The 22,113-nt window shown below is 43.9% G+C and overlaps 1 protein-coding gene across 1 annotated transcript in view; it reads left to right on the forward strand.

Moving 5' to 3' along the window:
* Positions 1 to 22,113, forward strand: part of tanc1b (tetratricopeptide repeat, ankyrin repeat and coiled-coil containing 1b) — a 97,452-nt gene that overhangs the window by 11,649 nt on the left and 63,690 nt on the right. Inside the window, exons 2-3 of the mRNA XM_076746773.1 lie at positions 34 to 127; positions 19,089 to 19,295. Coding sequence (XP_076602888.1) covers positions 67 to 127; positions 19,089 to 19,295 — 268 coding nt within the window. The 5' untranslated portion in view covers positions 34 to 66. The remainder of the gene's footprint in view (positions 1 to 33; positions 128 to 19,088; positions 19,296 to 22,113) is intronic.

The following is a 22,113-nucleotide window of genomic DNA, read 5'->3' on the forward strand; positions in this document are numbered from 1 at the left end:
TGACTGAATTTTTTTGGTTTATTTTCCCCCCAGGGTCCCTACAGAGAGGATTCCAAGAGTGTTGCCATGTTCAAGGCAGTGCTGAAGAAGAACAGAGATGGGGGCAAGGGAAGCAAGAAGGACTCAGGTATGTGGAAGATCAGGGAGAAAAACAGGAAGCTAGGTTTCAGAGAACAAATACCCCAAAGCCTCAGACCCTCTATTTCAGAGGTAGATCTAGAAAAACTTGTGTTTATAAACTCATTTCTGACTATGGAAACTTTCTGAAGTGTCTTTCATGGACGCTCACGTTAGTAAAGGTTCGGGGGTTTTGAAGGCTGAAGTGAGTTAAAAAAGAAAGTGGAGATGAAAGGACAGAAGACATAATAAATCTTAAGTGCGCACTTTGCAAACACACTGTCATCTAAGTCATCAGTTGCAGCAATAGCCTGAATATATATATGGCCAATAATTTAGCCTTCCCACCTCTGTCTGGAAATGTTTGCTTTGAAGAGCACTGTGTGGTTCTTCGTGATTGACACGTATGTAAATACCTACAGTAAGTGCCGCAGGAGATGTTTGCACACAGAGAACAAATTAAAATATCACAGGTCAAGTTAGTTATTCTCTCAAAACAAATAAGCGTCGCTGTATAACTGAAGCCAGCGGAGTGCGTAGTGTATATGCAGGTAGCGTGACTAAACGGTGGCGTGGAGCTTAGACAAAATTCCTCCAGTGCTTTGTTTATATATGATTGTAAGCGCCGTCACCGTAACTCAAACAGAGGTTTACTAAAGCATCTGGCACAGTGCATATATGAAAAAGTTATTGGCCATTTTGGTTAACGTGTGGCTTTACACCGCAGTTGGTTACAACAGTGGGCCCAGAATGCAACACTTCAAGTACGGCCCTTGGTGTGACGGCAGGGCCCCTAACAGTCTGTGTAGGAATGGTGTGGAGCAAATTATAACTGCGTAGGCTCACACACTGTGTGCCATGTCTGCAGCCCAGCACCAGCCCAGCGCGTCTCAAAAGTCATCCAAAATTCCTAAAACCGCTGGTACGTCTATAATTCTCCATCTTTCTTTGGTTTAATTTTGACTGCGGAGACAACCCGGCCATTGTGTCATAACAGATGTTTTCTTTGCCTTTGGAGATCTGTATTATTTTCCAACATGACTAAACATGAGTCACACTCAGCAATACATTGTTGGCTCGTCTCTTGTTCATAGAGTGCCCCCCCCCCCCCCCCCCCCGTGATCTGTCTTTTTGCTTATACTGCATCTACCAGCCTGGGCTTGATTTACCACCTCAGGACTGGTTTTAACAGGTAGTCTGGTTCAAACAGTCACTGTACACAGAAGACACATGTCTCATTGCTCTGCTCTGTCTGCCTTCGTCTGATCTGATTGTTTTCATTCAACAGTCAGTGCTGAAATTAAAGGGGAAAGAGTCTGACCTGCTTTTAGACAGCGGTCACCTCTCCTCCGCAGTATTGTTTTCTATCTAGTTGCTGCCACCTGTCTCGCAAGTATGAATCACTGTGATAACACAGCTTCCCTGTTACCCAGACATACACACACCCTCCCACACACACCTTAACACAGGAGGTTCTGTGTATGTAAAGGCTGGGAGCAGCAGAGTTTTATGGCGGGATACAACTCCTTTATCCCAGCCTTACTCTCCCAGTTGGACCCCATTCATCAAGCCAAAGTAGCTCTGTCTCCCTTTCTCATGCTGGGACAATAAAATCTGGCCTCTCCTCTCGGTTTTTTAGGGCTCTTAAGACAGATGAGAGGTCACAGAGATACAACAGCCAGCAGTGGTCACTTTGTCCAGCTGGTGTTCGTGCATGGGGCGCAGATCTCTTCTTCACATCTTTTCATTTTCAGGCTTTCAGAGGTTTTTGAAGGACGGACTCATTGAAATGTGCAGAAATCCTAATGAGATTGTTGGCAGATCCCCTTTAATAGCCTGTAATTAATAAGAGTTATTCCAAAAGTTAGCTTGATTATGATTTGGATGAGTTATACGCGCATATTAACAGCCACAGTAGATCATTTATACTTTGATCTTTTTTCATTAAACATGTTTCCGTATGTCAACACAAATTTCAGTGAACGTGTTAAATTACATATCGCGCCCCTCTGTGTTTACCAGTCTGTTGTCCTTGAAGAGTATTTGTAAATTCAGGTCCTTCCTGAGTTCTGAAATGAGGTTTGTAACACAGACGCCCTGATGAGGAAAGCTGTGTTAATCAAATTGGGTACACTGCAGTATAGTTAATGGTCCCTGAGACAAGATAGTACCATATTGCACATAAAATATTCACTGCACTTTGTGCGAGGCTTGAATAAAGATTTAATTTTTTTTTCCCCCAAATGGTTTGGGAAGCAAAGTTATTTTGAAATTAAATGTCTGGTGCTCTGGAGTTTTGTCATCTACTTCATCATATGCGTTTCTATCTTTCTGCTATTTTCAAATTAGATTATGGTCGAGGATTTGTTTGATTTAGGTGATTCAGCATCAGTGTCATGTTTGAGATTTCAGCTTCGGGGTAACGTGTCACTGTTTTATACCTGAGAGCTGGCATTGGTTTATCTTTTGCAGACAGGTTTGTTTGGTGAGGTTAATAGTTTTGTTCTTGGCAGACTGTTTTTTTGCTGATGAATGAAAACCGTGTTTATTAGTCAACCTCATTGTGTCTCACAGTCCTTCATTATAAGTCAGACTGTGTCGACTCTCCGTCCTTCAGAAGGACAACGTTTCGGTTAAAATCTGCTCAGCAACATATAATGGAAATCGGTGGGAGGAAAGACCTTGATAATTGTATAATTGCAAGATCGCTCAGCATATGTTGCTCATGACATGGTGGCTATGGACTGGAGGCAACTTTAAAGCAGTCAAGGAAACTTGGCCCCTATGCCAGATACCACTACAGTCATTAGCTCTCCTTTGGGATCTCCCCATTGCCAAGACCGCAAAAACACACAGTTTGCTAATTTAGTCTTTCCATCATGTGCTCCTCCTAGATCCTTCCTCCTCCTCCTCCTCCTCCTCCTCCTCGCTTGCCTCTTCAAGACTCAGTCTGTTAGGAATCTGTTTGGAATTGGCCCTTTTAATCCCTTTTAAGTACTCTTTTTTTATGGTCTGCCAATCTGGAAGTGGGACGCTAGTTTGCTGTGGCTTGTTGCCTTTGATGTCAACCTTTTCTGAGAGAGGTTACATGGCAAGCAGGCCCCACTGGAGTTAATAGATTTGGGACCCCGAGGCACAAGAAGATGATTATATTGTAAAGAAATCAAACAGTGTTTTAATTGCTGTTCTCTTTGAGGACCCTCAGATTTTACTGCACGTTTCACCTATGACTTCCTATGAAGTCACAGCAGTGTCTGCTTTGTAGTTCAGTGAAAAACAAATTGCTTGTTCCAAGTTGGTGAAATTGTTTTGGTGCAGCGTCTTGTCATGAAGGAACCTGTTTCATCCTGTTTTCCTCTTGATGCAAACAACAGTTTTCTGAAGCCACAGCCTGTCGTACTTACAGGCAGAAGATGCTCCATGCGTCGCTGTGATCCCTCTCTGCGTGCGCACACACACACGCGATCCCTTGGATGTGACTTTGTTTGACTAGCTTCAGGAGATCAAACCAAAATCGCAAACGTCACCTTTCAGCCACCTTTTTTCCTGCTCCCTTTATTTATTTATGTGAGGTTGCATGCAGACAGGCCATTCAGGCAGATAGGGTTGTAACAGTTCATGGTGCTGATGATTAAGTCACATGTCAACAACTGCGTCTCCTTACCAGCCTTTTGAAGTGAATTGGAGTGAATATGGGCTAAATTTGATTTAGTTTTTGGCTGTTTCTCTGTGTTGACATTTTATTGGTGCAAGTGAAGTGAAGCTAAGCATCAAGCCATGCCAGCTCCCTTTAGTGGACTTGAAACACGTGAGGACAAGTTTGCATTTTTTCCACCATGATTTAATTCTCTCTTTGGTGAGAGCGGCCTGCTGGCTGACTCACTTCCATAACCTCACTTTCTTGAGTAAAGTATACTGCTTCTTATTGTCCTGGGAGCATTTTCAAACAGTGTCTCTTCATGATGTGAAACAGCATTTTCGACTCAGCTTTAATGGCCCGGTGTGACTGTATGTATGTATGTGTGTGTGTGTGTGTGTGTGTGTGTGTGTGTGTGTGTGTGTGTGTGTGTGTTGGTTATTGCAACTGAAGGCCCTCCAACCCGATGAGCTTGGCTGCTTGAGGCAGCTGCCAGACAGTTGTCTGTCTGTTGTGGGTGATGTGGTGTTAATCACACTAGTTTGCATTGCTGTGCACCCTTTGAGGATGATAACAGTTTCAGCTGTTTATTCCCCCCCCACACACTCTCTCACACACACACACACACACACACACACACACACACACACACACACACACACACACACACGCTCAAGCCATGCACACACAAACACAACCATCACCAGTTGGCAGTGCTTTTCCTAATTTGTTTGACAGTACAGAGACAGAAGCCACTCATGCACCTGGCAGGACGGGAGGCAGCAGCCCTGTTGTTGACCTGCCGGCAAAGGAGGGTCAACCTTGCCCTGCTTTAACTTTCAATGTCCTGGGAGGGAATCTGTCTAATTTTCCTTTTATGACATGGTGATAGCAATGACATAAGACTAATTTTTCCAGATTTCTCAATAGCAGGTTATTAAAACCTGAGGGGTGGGGGCAAACGATAATGATGTGGATGTGGATGAACAATGGCCTTTATGATAACTGTGTCATTTTCGAATGGCTTGCAACTGAAGTTTAAACATGTGACTGCTGTACTCTTATCATCATCAAGGTCTCCCACAGCAGGGGGTGGTTTTTTTGCACAGACCAAAAAAAAAATATATAATGAGAGGCAGCTGAGGATACGCAGACACGAGAACATAACGTGTTGTCGGTTTGCTTCCAAGCAGAATTTTGAAATCGGCTAAGTCATTTTAAAAGAGGCACTTCACGGTCTGGAGCAGCCTCATTTAGATTTCAGGATGGAGATGAAGTGAAAGATAATGGGGATGTTCCCATACACGAACGTAAATGTGTGTGTTCATCTGTGTGTGTGTGTGTGTGAGGGAGGCCATTAAGCACTCTGTTGCCTCAGCTGTGGTGGTGACTGGTACATGCTGTCTCTGCAGTTTCTGTGAGTTCCGCGGGTGTTTTGACATGAAACAGTGATTTGTTGCTAAGGGTCACACAACAGCAAATTGGTTACAAAGCAGGATTTTGTTTTGTTTGGAGGATTGGGTTTGGGTTTTTGAAATTTGATAGGTCGTCGGCTAACCCTTTGTGCTGAATTTCGTTCGGGGGGTGGACTCAGAAGCCCTGCAGTAAACACTTCCTTAGTTTCTGTGCAGCCTGTCAGTGAGGTGTTAATTCATCTAATAATAAATTTAAAGCAGCAGTTCTTGTTGTTTAGTTACTGCTTATTGTGGTTTAATTAGGCTGAAGACAGCAGCTGACGGTGCAGAGATGACCTCACTGATTTCTATAATCTCTCCTCCGTCGTCTGTACTGTGTATTCCCTGTCTGTGGGGATACAGTTCGATATTGCAGCTGACATTGCAGAGATTCCTTCCCTGTTGTCTGTATTCATTCTCTTTCAACTGCCCTCAGGGGTTTAACTGGAGGAATTTTTTCCTGTTATGGGAAGACTTCCCTTGATAAACAATAACCACAGGTGGTTGGGCAGTTATTCGCTCAAAGGAAAAAAAAAGAGCGTTTGATGGACAGTTGTTTGTCTGAACAAAAGCTGTTTTTATTGGTTGCTGGACAAATAAAAAAAAAAAAGATATGATCATAAAGTTTGTCTCAAGAAAAAAAAAGTATTTCATCGCTTCATTCCACAGACCTTTATTGCCCAGGAATAGTATAGCTGTCTGTTGTTGTCAGAAATAGAAATGCTTCATCTCTGTTCAGATGCCAGTCAGAGTGAACCACAGCAGCATCAGTTAGACACTAAAACACTCAACAGGCCTTACTTCAGCCTGCAATCTTCTTCACCCTTTGGTCTTTTTAATGCCTGCCAACCACTTTGGCTACAGAAAAAAAGTAATGGTCAACTAACCGGCAAGGGATGTGCTTCATGTTGCTAATATGTGCGACGCAGGATCCTTTCTAAGAACCTTTGGCTCCAGTCAGAGGGGTCTGTGATTCGCTGGTTTGGTTCAGTTTATCGCTGAGGAAAAGTGATCACAGTGAACTCTCTCACTGACATATACATGGCGGCCGACCCTCCCCTCAGACATTAACAAACTCGGCTCAGTCTGGCCACAGGTTCCAGTGTCAGGCTGCTTCTCTTAGCCTGGTTCTTCTTCATGAACAGCTGGGTGGCAGCCTCCTCTCTAGCCATATCTACCGCAGCCATTTTGAGACACGCTCCCTCCTTGTCCTGTGGCTTGTAAGGGAACTTAGTGAAAAACTCCCTCAGAGTTTTCATCCGCTGTGGGTGGAAAACTTCTAGGAAAACTGCTTTTATGCTAAGGATAAGCGTGTGCTCCAGGTGAATTAGGAATGCATGGTGTACTATTAGTGTATTTTGTGGGTGAAACTGTTGAATGGTACACAAAGTAGAGGAAGCAGTTTTGATACCACACAGAAATTTCTTCACTAAAAAGGACAAACTGCTCTTTTTACACAATTGTTCGCGCACAATTGAAAGCTGTGAGAGCTGAACCAAGATGGACAGACGAACACAATGCACACAGCCAACCACAGGATGTCTAGACCACAGATTACATACAGTATGTGACCTGTGCAGCACAGGAAGACAGACTTCACGTTATGCCACACACATGCAGCACACACACACACAGACGGAGAGTGACGGAGACAGAGAGAGAGGCAAGCAACCTCAAGATACATTATTAACATCCTTTGATTAACCATAATAACTAGTGCTCAGACCAGAACCACTGACTCCTTCACCATCAGCTCATGGTTTTCCTTCTGGAAAACACAAAGAAATCATAGAGCCGTGAAGCTCAGGAAAGCTTTTAGTTTTTCACTTGAGCCTTTAAGACTAAATATTCTGTGACGAGCAGATCCTTCAATCAGTTCCACTTAAAAACTCCTAATTTAAAGAAAACTACGCTGCCATTTGCGAAATGGCTTTTTGGCCCGTGTTTGCTATTTTTGCTCTGGGTCGTGTTTGTCTAGATTTCCATGTCCAGACAGCTGAGGTGGGATTTAAAACGGCGGAGAAAAGAATGCACCTGATCTACAAAGGAGACCATTGAGCGCACAGACCTACATGGCTATCAAAGCACGGTGCAGCCAGCAGGCAACGATTAGCAGGGTGTAGCTCAAACCACATCTTTCACTTACACACACATTCACGTACAAATACACTCTCACAAACACACAAATGTGCACATGTACGCCCACTAACCTCAGGTGTATCCACATTAGACACTCCCTGTCTGTCCTTCTGAAAAGCAAAATAAGGGCTCTCGGGGAAAGCAGTGAACCCGGTCTGCCGGTCCCGCTGTTTTCCCTTTGCGGACATTTTTACGACAAACATTAGGCCCTGGCCACATGTAACTTTCACATCACATGACTTCTTAGAAGAAAGGCGATGGAGGATGCTTTCTGATCACCCTCTCACTGCACTCTATGACTAAAGTACTGTAGCTGTTCTACTGTTATAGCTCATTACAGTACTGATAAATGTATAAATCTGAACGAGGTTTTGCACCCCATGGTCCTTAGCTTGAGGACATTCATCCAACAACACATACAGCGGAGCTAAAATACACCAGCTAATGGTGAAATCTGGCACTGCTCTTCCTGCACAGTGGTTTCTGACGGGGATGATTTTGGAGAAATGCTTCCATGGTTCCCAGAGGCAACACTGTCCGCCATGGCAGCCGGTGACCACTCTCCATTACCCCAGTTTGGCTCTCATGCGCTCGCCGTTGATGGGGCCTGTGACCTTGGAAGTGTGCGCTCAGCAACGGACAAGAAGCCAAACAAATACATGAGGACTCAGTGGAAGCAGGGGGTGATGTCATCTACAGCACAGCAACAGACCAGTCATAGCCCCCCCCCCCCCCCCCCCCCGATCGCAGCCCAACCCCCATCCATGGGCAAATAGTTTCCTACATCAAAGAGGAGGAAAATCAGTTTATCAGTGAACATGCCAGGGTGTTTTTAGATGCTCTTTAAAGGGGTGGTAGTGGCTGTCATGGCAGTTGATTGGCTGGAGAGGTCAGCAGGCCGCTGGTTTTTCTAATTACAGCGTGACCTGCGTGGGCAGACGCATTCCTTCAGTCTGCTTTTCCGTTTTGCTTTCATACCTTTAACATCCTCTGTCCGGGATCTAGATGAACATTTGAAGTGGCTCTTTTCATGCATCCCATAGGATGTGCAAGGTACAGGCTGTTTATTGCCCAACTTCTCTTCAGTGACTGATATTTTTCCAGTTTTGACGGTTGTGTTTTCTCATCTATCGACGTCTGTCTATGCAGACACCAACCCATGCTGTCACAGTGTCTGAGTCTCAGAGAGGGCTGTGTGGGTGTCTGTGGGGACCTCTGTTCAGTCTTGGGCTTGGGGGGCCCCTTTCTCTCTATCCTGCTTTGCGCTGCACTGTTGTGTTCTGCCTTTCTGAACACAGACTCTTTTTTTTTTGTAATTGTGCCTGCAGATGAATGTCTTGCCGTCCTTAGCTCAGGAGGGTTTGCGACAGGCTGAACTAATGACCTCAGTTCCTTTGTGCTCAGCCTCAAAGGACCTGGGGATGCTTATTGTAAAGAGGAGCAGTTTACGTAGAGTGCTCCCTCTTCATATTTACATCTTATTTTAAAGGTGGCACTCAAACAGAATTTTTTATTTGAAAAACCCTTTGGTAAAGCTTACTGATGGCTAGGAAAAGTGGTTAAAGCTGGATAGAAATTTGGGTTAATTCTGTTGGAGCTGTGCAATAGGTTTGTTTAGTGTCAGAGGGGTTAATTAACTTTTTCTTCCTTTATTAATCATGAAAATAACAAAGCAGGATATCATGTACTTGCTAATGGTTAACAGAGAAGTCCCCATTGACCTATCCTTTAAGTGCATCAAATGAGGCGAATATGATTGATGCTGAACTCACGCGGATGCACCTTTTTACAAAGATTTTCAAAGATGGTGCAAAGCTGCAGGATTTGCCCTGGTCCTTGTTTGCTTATGAGATTAGGCTCTTTGGAAGGATTGGATGGACAGCCTTTGTGCCACATCCTCCATTTAACGTAACTGAACGGGCTGTTGTCCAGGGGTTACTGGTGTTCTCATGACCTCACCTGGCCCCAGCAGAGGCTCTGCCTAATGATCTGTGCTAATGGCAGCCCAAATCTGTTGTTAAACCACATCTCCATGGCAACCTAGGACTCCAGACCACATTGCAGTTTTGCCTGGAAATAAACTCCACTTTTGTCTCAGAGCTGCTTTATCCATATTGTAAACAGATCGAAGTCAAAAATTGGCAGTGGAGCCTTGGAGAAAGCTCTCAGGTTGAGAGGAATCGGAGAATGTGGGACAGCCGAAAACTCCTGTCCACCTCTGATCTGGCTGCATGGTGACTTTGAAGCATGGTGGTCCCAGAGCTGTGTCCGCAGTGTTAAAATGATTGATCATAGTATGGACAAGTGCGCTGGGTGATCCATCATCCATCTGTCCTTTGCTTGGACTGTACCAGCTGTTTCCATGACTTGTAGAGGACATTGATGTAATTGACCCCATGTAAAACCCATGTGAGACATTTTATGGTTTCACTGTAGAGGCATTAATCCATCTGTAGCTCAACGACAGTGCTTTTTATTGTAAATCAGGACTTTGTCATCGAGTTAATAACTTATCCTTACAAGCCTCGACTGTTGATCAGAGATACTACCAGAAAAACAAACCTAAGAGCAACATTGGCTGTAATCTGAGTGCTATTGTTTTAGCCCTTCTTCACAATGCCTCAGTTTTTTTAAGTATGTATAGAATGTAAAAATTCTTGTCAGATACTACTACCTCATTTGAGCACCGATAACAGCGGACTCCCGTTGAGCACTGGAAAGGCTCTGACTATGATTAGTGTTGTTGGACGAGAGTAGAAATGAGAGGGATGTTTTTTCTTCAGTGTAGGAGTGAACACTGTGCCCCACTTCACCAGAGTCTGATACTGAGGAGGCCTGTGGAGAGACGTTCAGACTGGGACCTCACACACAATACTGATAGCATGAATATCAGTAATGGGAGATGGAACCGCGTTTTCGAGTAAGTTCTGACGGAGCGAACATTAAACTCATGTGACTGATCAGCTGTTTCCACTCCAAGAAGAAAGGAAAGGAAGACGAGGCTGTTCTCATCGCTCCACACAGATCTGATGTAACCTTCCTCACATTAATACATGAAACAGACAGAAATGTCACACCTCCACCATTTCTGCGTTTTCTTTTCACTGTTTGAGATTCACCTGCCGCTCCTCTGACCGTGGTATCTTGTTGCACCCTCTTGTTCTGCAATGGTATGATGGTTTTTCCAGCCGGAGAACTGATGCCACCTACTGCTTATCTCAATGAACCAACTCGGAGTGATCGCATACCCCTAGTGGATGAAAACCAAGCATGCCCACGATTATAGCACACCTGCCCTTCAAGTAGGTCAAGCTCCTACTCATTGAAAATGGTCTAATTAAAATCTGCTTCATTAGACTTTGGTGCCGTGTAGCACACACTATTTGTCCTCTGTCAGTCCCTTTATGGGCCTTCCTATTGCCTCCCTGTCACAAATCTTGGAATAAAACATGGTGAAGATGCTGTCTGGCTCATATTTTTTCCCCTGTACCCACTTAAATTGGCGATTTATGAAGAGAAATGGGAAATGTCATGGAGCCTGCCCAGTGCTACCCTCCTCCTCCGCCTCCTCCTCCTCCTCCTCCTCCTCCTCCTTCTTCTACTTCTTTCCCCCAAGACACACACACATACCCCTCCCTGTCAGTCTCCGTTCCCCTGGGGCCAGTGGGAAGGCATTCCAGAGCTCAGGCCACTGCAGAGTGTGCATCAGAGGGAAAGAGAGAGGCAGACAGAGCCTCAGTGTTTCGGATTTAAAACATTCTGCAGACTTGCTTCGCCTGCAGCATCTTAGCTTTGCTTTTAAAGCGGCTAATTTGTTCTCATTATCAAGTGCATATGAATTTGAGTTGAGGGTTTCAGAGCTGCAGGAACTGTTCCTCTTTCTGACAAGCTCAAACTAAAGACACTGTCAGAGTTGTTTTCTCTCCTCAGGGGCCACCAGCATTGATGAGTCATCCTTTGAAACCAGTAAGAGAGCTGCTCTGGACAGTTGAAGAGTTAATGGAATTTGATTGTTGTGGACAAAATTGACATTTCATGGTAGAAAATATGCCCACAGGAGGGATGTGGGCAGTCTGTTGATATACTTAACATACAATGATATTCTTAGTATACAATAAGCACAGGGGAGAAGAAAGGAATATTAGATGGTGCCAGGAACAGATGTCGCACTGCCTGTTCGGTTGCCTTTTACTCCCTCTGTACTTAATGCTGCAGCAGAAAATGAAGCCGGCCGGGTGATGATGATGATGCAGAAGTTACACAAGGGAAAACAAAAAGTATGACAAATGTGTTGTGAGAGAGCTAACACACTTGGTTTGCTTTGATATTTATCTCTTACAGCAGTGTGTGTTTTACAGTCTTTTGTCAGGCTGCCTTATACAGTATTTTGACTGTTCCTATGGAGACCACTGAGTGAGTGAGTGGTCTGAAATTAGACTGGCCTCATGGGAAAAACACTAATGCCTCCATAATGTTTCACGAGCTGCTTGTATCGCTTTGTTTAACGTTTTTCTAATTTTTTTAAATTTCTCAAATTATTTAATGAATGTTGAATCGGACCGATTTGCATCTTATTAACATATTGGATCTAATTTGTCCATCATCGCGGACGACTTGGAGCGAACCCCCTCCCCCACGCTGTACTCCTCGTTGTCTGGCTCTCTCCTCCTTTCTGTGGGTCGCTGTTTGTTAACCATGACAGCTTTTGTGAGACTGTCACCCTGGTCTCGGAAGTACACAGGGAATCCACATTGGCACTCAGTCTAGCGGGAGAATTCCCCCTTTGGTGGATTGTCCTGCGGTCATCGTGCTTTGTGTGTCGACTGAAAGAATCTGCATTAATTATAGCCTTCCTTCATTTTCTCTGCGGTCCATAAGATTAACTAGTGAGAAGCTAATAGAGTATTTGTGTGTTAGTGTGTGTGTACAGTACACGTATGGAGAGAAAATAGAATAGTGTGACCTTTAAATAGGCTTTTCCAGGAGAACCATCTTTAGCCAACTTAGTTTCCACTGTAAATAGTATTCTTTGAGGTCTGCATTGAATACTACAGGCAGTGGATGAACTGAAGCCATATTCACACACGCACAGCTGCCCTGGACGAGCTGTATGTGCCAGTGAAACACCACTGTTCCTCTCTGCTAATTCAGTTAGCCTGTGGCATGTATTGTGATTCTTTTAGACTTTGCTACAGTACATAGCCTTCAAGTGGCCTCTGATTGAACCAGCAGCTCAGGCAGAGGCTGCCTGTACCTTCTGAAGGTCCCCTATGATGCCTTAACACAGTTAAAGATCAGATTGTCAGATCTTTATTACAGTAAGCACTCATTACTTATTAATATTCAACCTGCTATCACTTACAGTTATGGCTGCCTTTGCTGCTTGTGATACAGAGGGGAAAACAAATTCATGATGATATGCCACATGTAGACTCAACAACGCTGACTCCTGAAATGACACAGTGTCAGTATGAGTCGTGCTTTTAAGACCGATGCCAACTCAGGCAGGCCTGAAGAATCTGACTTCTCATTCAGACAAACACAGTGATGTGGGTCAGTAGGTCAATGCGTGTCAGGTAACGCTCCATTTCTCTCCACTTTGGTTAAACTAAGACTAACTTTTCACCACCGTCTCAAAAAACAGTTTTAATTATCCCAAAGTGAATGTAAACCATCCCAGAAAAGAAACCCTTACACTGACGTGAGATTTATAAGTCCTTTTGGGAATTTGGTGCTTTTCTTTGATCTGCGTGTCCTGAGTGTTTAGTTTTACATGTAGGCGTTACTTTGTTCATCCCTGTGGTGAGATCCCAACACTTGGCAACCAAAACATTATGGAATCAATATCATTATGGTTCAGTTATACATTCGTGCCTGTCCCTCTCGTCTCTGACATGCCTCGGGGGAAGTTCGCTGTTCATCCCGGGACACCATTAGTCTTGAGTCCGGGGTTAAACGCAAGCCATCGTCCATCTTTGCTGACAAGGTTTCTGTGAACATTCATTGAATTTTAGTAGTTTTACATGTCATTTAACAGACTTCTCAGAGAGAGAGCCAAGATGCCAGCCTGACAGGTTTACTCCTTTACACTGAGGGCAGAATATTTCAGAGAACACAGAGCTGTTGTGTTGTGTCTCTGTTTCTTTCTACACTGTCTTACCTTAAAGTTTTATCATTTTATTGGACAGATCAGGCCTCAGCTGGACAATGGAGAGGGTCTGAGTCTTTCAAGGGGGGATTGTATTCCCTCACAAGGGGGTGACAGATCACATTCCACTGCACAGATTTACTTGAAAGACACCATCCAGATTTATGCTCATGAATGACATTTCAAAGCATTAACCATTCAGTGTGAACGGTGCCTAGCATGCTGGCAAGGGGAAAGGGAGGACGCTTAGGCCATGCATGAAAAAGAAATGGGTTTTAATTCAATGTGTTTGACTTTTATTTGATGATGATGGTCACTTTGCTACGTAGCCTGACTAAAGGCAGTACAGCACAACCATTCACTGCATACTGTAATCAGAATGCAGCAGAAATGCTGGAGAGTGAAATATATTATCACAAGAATGATTTTTGTGCATTTGCAGACAATGCAGTTACCCTCATCAGGATTCAGACAGTTAAGGTTGTATATTTCCCTTTTATGTAGCTCTGATTCAAAGCACAGTCTTTCCATCTTCCAATGTAGGAGACAGTGAGACGGAACATTGGTCGGAGTAAACGTTTAAGATTGACTCACGTTGACATGCTCAAATAATTGATTTGTACTTTAATGTTTATTTTTCTAAATCAATGTCTTGAAATAATATTGAACCGTTTTTATGGGTTGGGCATGTCCTCGTGGGCTCTGGCCCTTCACTTTGATGAGGAGGAAGGAGCATGCAAGGGACTGTAATCATTTTTACATCATCTTGGGGCAGCACTGTATAATTAGAAAGGGTTGATTTCCTTGACCACAGCAGGGGCTGAAATTGCAGGCCTTGCCCCAACCGGGGTTTAGGAAAGTAACTGAAATAGCACTGGCGAGTTTCTGTCCTTGTGTCCCTCTGCGTTATAAAGTGTTGGTCAGATGGCAGAGCAGTCACCGTGACACACTGAAGCCTATTCACCAGCACTCGGATGGCCAGCTTTTATGTGGCGCCTCTTGTTTTCAGAACCAATGACCAAAATTACAACTTTGTCATAATCTCTTTAGCATGCAATATGCCTGAAGCCTTTATCAGCCACGGCCTGCTGTGAGTGCAGCAAGTGAACGCTCATCTGGCTGCTTTGCGTTATACCCAATATACTGTACCCCATCGCCACTGAAGCAATGTGTTCTCCATACATACAGCTCCTCATACACAGCCCACTACAGAATGACAAATACTACCAGTTCCTTTGTGAGTTTATAGCTGTCAGGTTGCACACAGGGGGGGAGTTTGTGCTGCTGTCCCAGGAATTGGTGAACAATAGTTTGACAAGGCAGAAGGGTAGCATCTCAAGAGTAAGTAGTTTCTTCCTTCAGTATACTATCTTAACCCCTGAGCCACGAGGATGCACCAGAATATATCACTATTAATTTCTGATCCATCAAATTTAGTAATAATGCCCCACTCTTACACCTGGGGCAAATGCTTGGTATTGATGCAGGACCACCAATTAACTCCTGGCATGGCGTTCTTTTTGAATGCTTGCCAAACAGAGAACTTGACTTCCCAAAGGACCCTTTTAAGTGTCAGTATCAGTGTGGATGCAGTAGGTCCCACTCAGGTCGGGGTGCTGGCAGGTCCTGGCCTTGGCTGCGTGACCTTTGGGTCATTCACAGGTTTCTCCACGTCTGAAGGCATGCAGAGGTGTCATTGTAACCTTTCCGTTTCCTGTCTCTGGCATTCTTCTTTGTTTAGGAGCCCTTTAAAACACAGAACTGCTTTGTGTCCCCTGTGACAAGGCAGAGGCGTGGGGAAAATGGCTCTCTGTTTCTGATTAGCCCGGCAGACCAACAACGCTCATTTCCCCCGAGGAGAGAAGCAGGAAGCTAATAGTAGCTTGCCTCTTGTAGTCTTTACTGATTTCTACAAACCTCTGGCTGCAGACAGGCGTCAGTACTAATCTGCTGAAGTCTTCCCAAGCAGCACAGTCTTAAAAAACAGAACCAAAGCTAATTGTCATTACTGTGGTTCACCACATCTGCAGTTCTGATGTAGCTGGGTCTGTTGACGTATGGTCTGTATTATTAGTTAGGTATTATATGTTATCTTGAGGTTGATAATTCATACATTTTAATTTGTGGGCATGATGAGTGGGCAACTTTAATGCCGCAGAGTAGATTATTTTGCCGTTAGCCGGCTCCATGGCTACAATGATCTTTCCAGGCAGAATTCGTTCTCAGTAGAGCAAAACCTGTTTTTTCCATTTAGGGCTTGGATTCCTCTGAGCAAACTAGTAGCCAGGTTAAGTCATGTGCAAGTCTTGAGCTGGGTTATCTGTAGGGACTGTTCTGTGAGAACAAATTACAATATGTCATTAGGCGAGACAGGAAAATGGAGGGAATATCCAGTCGTGGATAAGGTCTGACAGCAGACAAAGTGAAGTATAGCTGTCCCGAAAGTGTAAATGATTAAGTAAGTGATACCGTTAGAGAAATTTGCCGGCTTATATTGCAAGCCAGCAGATATCCGGACAACTGGATTGTATTGCACACCACTGCGACCAGCTCAACGGGTTTTTCTGTTTTGAAGCCTTTTAGATTGTAATCAAAATCTCAATGTGCTGTTTCTGCATGGGAAAGTCTTCTCAGTGGCAGCATGAATGTGGATGTCATGTACACTTCTGAACGTGGTTTATTAGCAAATGCACTCAGGAGAAGTTAAAAACAAAAAAAATTCCCACAGGTTTGTTTTCTCCTTCAGGCCATATTCTTGCAAGCTTAGGTTGATCTACAGCTACTGGAAACATGAATCAGGCAGTGACAGTTTTCTCTCGTGTTACGTCAAGCTGCTCAGTGTTGGTTAAAATATGTTGGACATCCACATTTGTTCAAGTACTTTAAGTACAGCTTTCTTTACCATGCACCATTTAAAACATTACAATATATGTTATGGACATACAGTTCATACACTACTATCTTATAATGCCACTGCCAGTTTTCACTGAAACATTGTCCTTTTCTTCAGGGTTGGTTGCTCATAATTGCAACAACATCACCATATTCTGCTTCCAATTTGACTGATTTTATGCGTCATCGGGTCAAAAAAGCTCAACTGGCATTGTAGGCGTTGAGTCTGGGTGAGGGCAACAGACAGTGACATTCGACAATCTTCTGCATTATGTTGAATGCACGAGCTGGGGAGCGCTTATTTTACAGTTGAGATTGATTGACCTTCTGCAGAGAGAGAGAAAAGGAGTTTGGATAGAGACAAGGTGAAGATGAATGACACCTGCCTGTGAGTGACTGAATTCATTTAATGAGTTTGATGACAGATTTCTGTCCTCTAACAACTACAGATTCTTAGCAAAGAACAGCCAGCCAGTGTGCCTGGTGAATTGTGTGTTATCTTAACTCCGTGGTCAATGACACAGCTCTATTTACTCCGCTAACTGGATGTCCTTATCATGTGCCCCAATGGCATGAGAAATTCTCACTAGCCCATGACCCTGGGTTTAAATACATATCATGTGGCCCTGTGTTTTTCAGGACCCAGGTCTCTTCCCACCTCTATCACTCATTCTTGTTTGTGTCCTTGCACTCTGTAGTCATCTTGGTCTAAACTGATTTCACGAACAACACCAGTTATCTTTTGCTGTAATTTATATGTGCATACTTTTGAGTCTCAGTATAACTTGTTGACACCCTTGAGTGAAATCTTGACGGCAGAACCACACTGCAAGATGTGGGTGGTCAAAAACGTCTCTGACTGAATGCTTTTCCCCACAGAATCAGCAAACATCTTTTCACATGCAAGGAAACCTGAACTCCTGTAATCATGCGTCAGTCAGCCAACTCACATGGGACAAATTTATGCTGCGAATACAGAGTATGCGCTGAGTTCATGTTTGGCATCTATTAGGCTTCTCATCGAGCCCCGTGGGCATACAAAAAGCTCAGCACGGTGGTGATTGAGAAATGATGACAGTAAACTTTCCCTCAGGGGTTCCCTCAGGGGCGGGGGATTCAGAGCCTGCAGGTGGATGCTGGAATGTAGGTGGGGCTGATCAAATAATGTAACCGCAAGCAGAGGAAGTGGCAGGCGCAGCAGTGTTTACACAGAACTAGAAAGAGCAAAAAGGGGGCAGCTCATCGGCAGCCTGAATGTACCCCCTTATTGCAAAAGCTTTCGTCCATTGAAGCGAAAAAAGTAGATGCATGTTGAGTATTTTAATTTTGTGCAAATCAGAACAGGAAATCTCAATAAGTGACCACTCTGCTGTGTGCTGAAATCCACCATTATCCCTGCTGTGTAAGCTGATTGCTCTGCAAGCCAGTGTCACCTGCCAGTGTAACATGGTTGCATAACAGCCAACTGAATACCTTGAAACTACATGTGAAAAGGCTTTGCTCCTGACATTTTTATGTTTAATTTTAACCTGATAGCTGTGATGTCTGTTTTATATGTTCTCAAATATGTCATCCTATCAGAGCCAAGCTGCTTTCTGCAGCAAGTGAATGTTGCCAGTGTTTCCTCTGAGGTTTTACATTCCTGGCGTTCAGACTCAGGGTGCTAGTAAAAGAAAATGGTTTGGTACATTGTTTCAGTTGGGTCAGCTTCAAGGTCAGTTTGGTCATCTTTATGTATCTGGATTCTAAATAAAGGCTTAACCAGGTTGTGGTCTCTGTAGAAAATAAAATCCTTAAAAAAAAATGTTAACTCACATACATTGTCCTTTTGTATGCGCATTTAAACAATGAAAAACACATGCAAGTTATGCATCAATCCACGCATACACAATTTTTAGATAATCTGGAGCACATTTGAAAGCTGTACCTTTACCTCATTGGTTCATTGAATATCAACAGTGACTCAAATTCCTTTATGTAATGTGAAAGACCTGCCAAATAATATTAAACCCACTGTGAATTAACACCTAAAACCGTCATTCTTTGCAGCTTTTAGCCTTGTTAGCTCATTGTTATGGTTTTCCAGACCACATATAAACTGTATGTGTCTGACCATATGCTGCCATTTGCAGCACACGAGCTCTGACTGCATGCGCTACCTACCAAGAGTGAAATTGCTGCAAGAGATGAAGAAAACCAGTGACTTTTTAAGAAAGCTAAGCTTCAAGCAAGCTGCACAAGGAAAGAGAAATGTGCTTAAGACATGACATTGACCATGAAATAAACTGGAAATATGGCTTTAACATTCAGCCACATGCAGGTGATGATGTACAAGGGTATTGAGCCAGTGTGCATGTGCTTTGTGCACATTTTCTAGTATATCTCTGCTCGTTAAGTACTTCAGGTGTCCTCTTTAATTTGCATTGTGTACTCAAATACAATGCTGATTAGTATGTAGTACATTTATATAATACACATTAGTACTTTGTTAGATAATGCTTAGAGGTTTAACAATGTTATACCACAGTAGCACTTTGGTGAAAACAGGTTTAAATGTCCCCCCCCCCCCCCCCCAAAAAAAGGAAGATAAGCCTCCATGAGTGTGTTTTTGGTGCTGCTGAAGGTCATTACATGTCATTACATGAGATAATACCAAAGCTACGAGTAAAATGTGTAACAACCTTGTTGCTCTCCTCAACAGGTGACATCCACAGCCACAGTGCCCAAAGGAGATTCTCACCTGAGGGAAACCCTCCCCCCCAGGGGCCTGGCAGCGGTCACCCTCATGTGCCGGATGATGTTTTCAGATTAAGCCTTGCCAAGGGAGTGTCCATGTCTCTTCCATCCTCACCTCTCCTGCCACGACAGTCCTACATGATGCCCCTACGCCCTAGCAAGAGATCACCAGGTACTGTTTGTACATGTATTTGAGCTTTTCTATAGGATTCCTGATGTTCTTACCATGCTACCATTGAGCAGTACAGCAACGATCTGTTCTCTACAACCCCATGAGTATTAACCAAGACAGACTAAATGTGCTGCGAGCATTTTAGTTATTCCAGTTCTTTTTGCATTGTCTCCGTCTTGTAAAGGGAGCTTCATTCGTCTCTGTGGGCTTCCTGTAAAAGTGATCATTCGTGTCTACCTTCAGGTGCTTTTGTGGGGTAGTTGAACATCTGACGGTGCTCCAGGTGTGACAGTTCCTCTCAGGCATAAAACACTGCTGCTGGAGCTTTCAACGTACAGTCCTCTCTGAAACATGTCAAGCTATTCTACTCTAATTGTTAGTCTGGGAAAAATAAAAGTCACACAAACGACAGGGGAATTAAGTCCTAATGATAGCTGGACCGTTCTGGATCCCAGCAGTTAGTGTGAGCTCAGGCTGGTTACACAGGACTGTTTTTGTTGCTCCATCCTCGTGTTTGATCACCTTGTGTAGATGTAGAGGTCCCTACAACTGCACCGGGTGTTTACACTTTACTGGCTGGTAATGGGCGTGTGTTTACACTGGATCTAATTGTCAGTCCTCGCGGCCTCCTTCTATCCACCATGTTGAGAACATGCCTGTCAGCAGCTGTGGGATGCTTCAAAGCAGGGGATACCTTTGTAACTGAACTTGTTTCAACCTGAGTCTTTGTATTCTGGAGACTTGGCAAAGAGGAGAGAAATCCTTTAAGTGGTCAGTGTGGCCCCCGCTCACATGTGGCACTCATCAGTGGGCTATCTCGCCTTTGTTTAGAGTGGTTACAGCTTTGATCTGTTTAGTGTAAAGATGAGCTGATGGGAAGGGGAAGTATGGTTTGATCCTAATGCAAACTTGCTTCGCTCAAGTTCACAACTCTGTTAAGAAATCGTCATTCAGCTGTTCAACTTTTAGGATTTAGGCTTAAGTTGTTGTGTTTCACTTCGTTTTGCATCATTTCAGATGAGCTTTCCAATGTGGAATGCTGTATGCTAATTTCAGACACAGATTAGGATGGAGATATTGTGTTGGCTTCAGTGTTTCACCTCATTTTCTTTGCACCTTTCCTGCAATTCTCATTGCATAATTCAAAACCTAATACTGGTCTTGCAGGCCTGAAATTGTGATGCAGTACATTATGCAAATATCCAGTGAAAGCCGGATTCATAATTGCAAGCACGCTTAGTCCCTAGTTTATAGGAAAAAAAAGGTAAAAACAAAGGACAAAAACAGTTTATAATAGCCAAGTTGAGTTCCATTTCCTCAGCTCCCATTCAAGTGAAAACAAAGCTGCTCGACAACGTAGGTGACACAGGATTTGTGATGAGCGTTTTAAACCCATCAAAGAGAGCGCTAATGAAATGTATATTTGCAGACATGAGGGGTGGGACAAGAGGGAGAGAGAGAAGGAGAGAGAGAGAGAGAAGAGTCTGGGTTCGTGAAGGTGAAAAGGGCCCTGGAGACGAGGGAAGGGGAACACTCATTAAAGGCATATTCCCACTTGCGGTGCTCTGAGGCATGGAAAAAGGGGAAAAAATGGACTAACTAGATAGGATGTTATGGAGGACGACCAAGGGAGAGAGGGTTGGGGGATGGTTTGTAGGCCCTCCTCCGCTGTCCTCACAGGTAACTGTGAAAACCCGTCGGGGGAGAGTTCACACCTCCAGTTAATAAACACATACTGCAGGAAATGTCTCAGCTCAGCGAGGAAAACAACATGGGTCATAATCCTGCATTCTCTCTCCTCACTGAGCCCGAGACGAGACAGAGTGCGCTCAATTTAAGACTCCTCTCTGTTGAAATGAGCGTGCTCCACCAAAAATGGAGAGAATCGAGACAATTCTTTGCCATTATGCAGATGTTCTGTTAGAAAAAGTTCATTTTGATTGGCTCTAGATTTCGAGCAGGAAAGCCTGAATTACTGGAACCGTTTCCAAACAGTCATATGGTAAAGTTCACAGGGTGATCGCCTCAGTGGCTGGTCCTATTAAGACAGAGTCAACATGCATAAATCCTCCTTATTTAAGCAGGCCAACATTAGGAAAATGTTTGCTCGAATTCTTTGGATTAAGAAGAAATGCCATGTTTAAAATAAGTGTTATGATTTGATCTCAGCTCCTAATGAAGAGTGCTCTGACTGTCAGGATTTGCCAGCAGATTGTTGCATCATGGACGCTGGCCTTTTGGGTGATATGATGACAAGAGTAGTGTACAGCTCTAAGTGCGTCACTCCACACATTAGAACGCGTCTACACGTGCGTCTCGAGTGACCACTTGTGATCGGATCTCAGCGTCCCCACTTTATATGCCCAGCAATAGCAGCCACCATTCTGGGACAAACTGACATTTTTTTGACACAAAGAAAGAAATAACAGTGTATGACATTTGCAGTATTTACAAGAAGGCTCAAATAATTAAGAAAAGTTAATGTTTCTTCTAATGCAACAACTCTTTTTAAGGGGGTCTCGGGATATTGTGGTCACCACTTCAGTAGAGAAATCAGTTGAAACGGTGCGTTCACAAACGTCTGCTGCTCATCCTGGCAGGTTGGACAGCTCAAACACCTAATTTACATTAGTGTGTTGCAAACGGAAATCAGACAGCTCGTGTGTTTAACGTGTGGCCTGCTAACACGGAGGACGTCGTACTACCCTCATTTATTTCTACACACAGTCCATCCATCAATGCATTCTGCCACACGTCCGTTTATTCTCCTTCCTATCCAGCCATCGCTGATGCCTGCGGGGGGAAGTGGTTTCACAGA

The sequence above is a fragment of the Chaetodon auriga genome, chromosome 13 (genome assembly GCF_051107435.1).
Source record: "Chaetodon auriga isolate fChaAug3 chromosome 13, fChaAug3.hap1, whole genome shotgun sequence".
NCBI lineage: Eukaryota > Metazoa > Chordata > Actinopteri > Chaetodontiformes > Chaetodontidae > Chaetodon > Chaetodon auriga.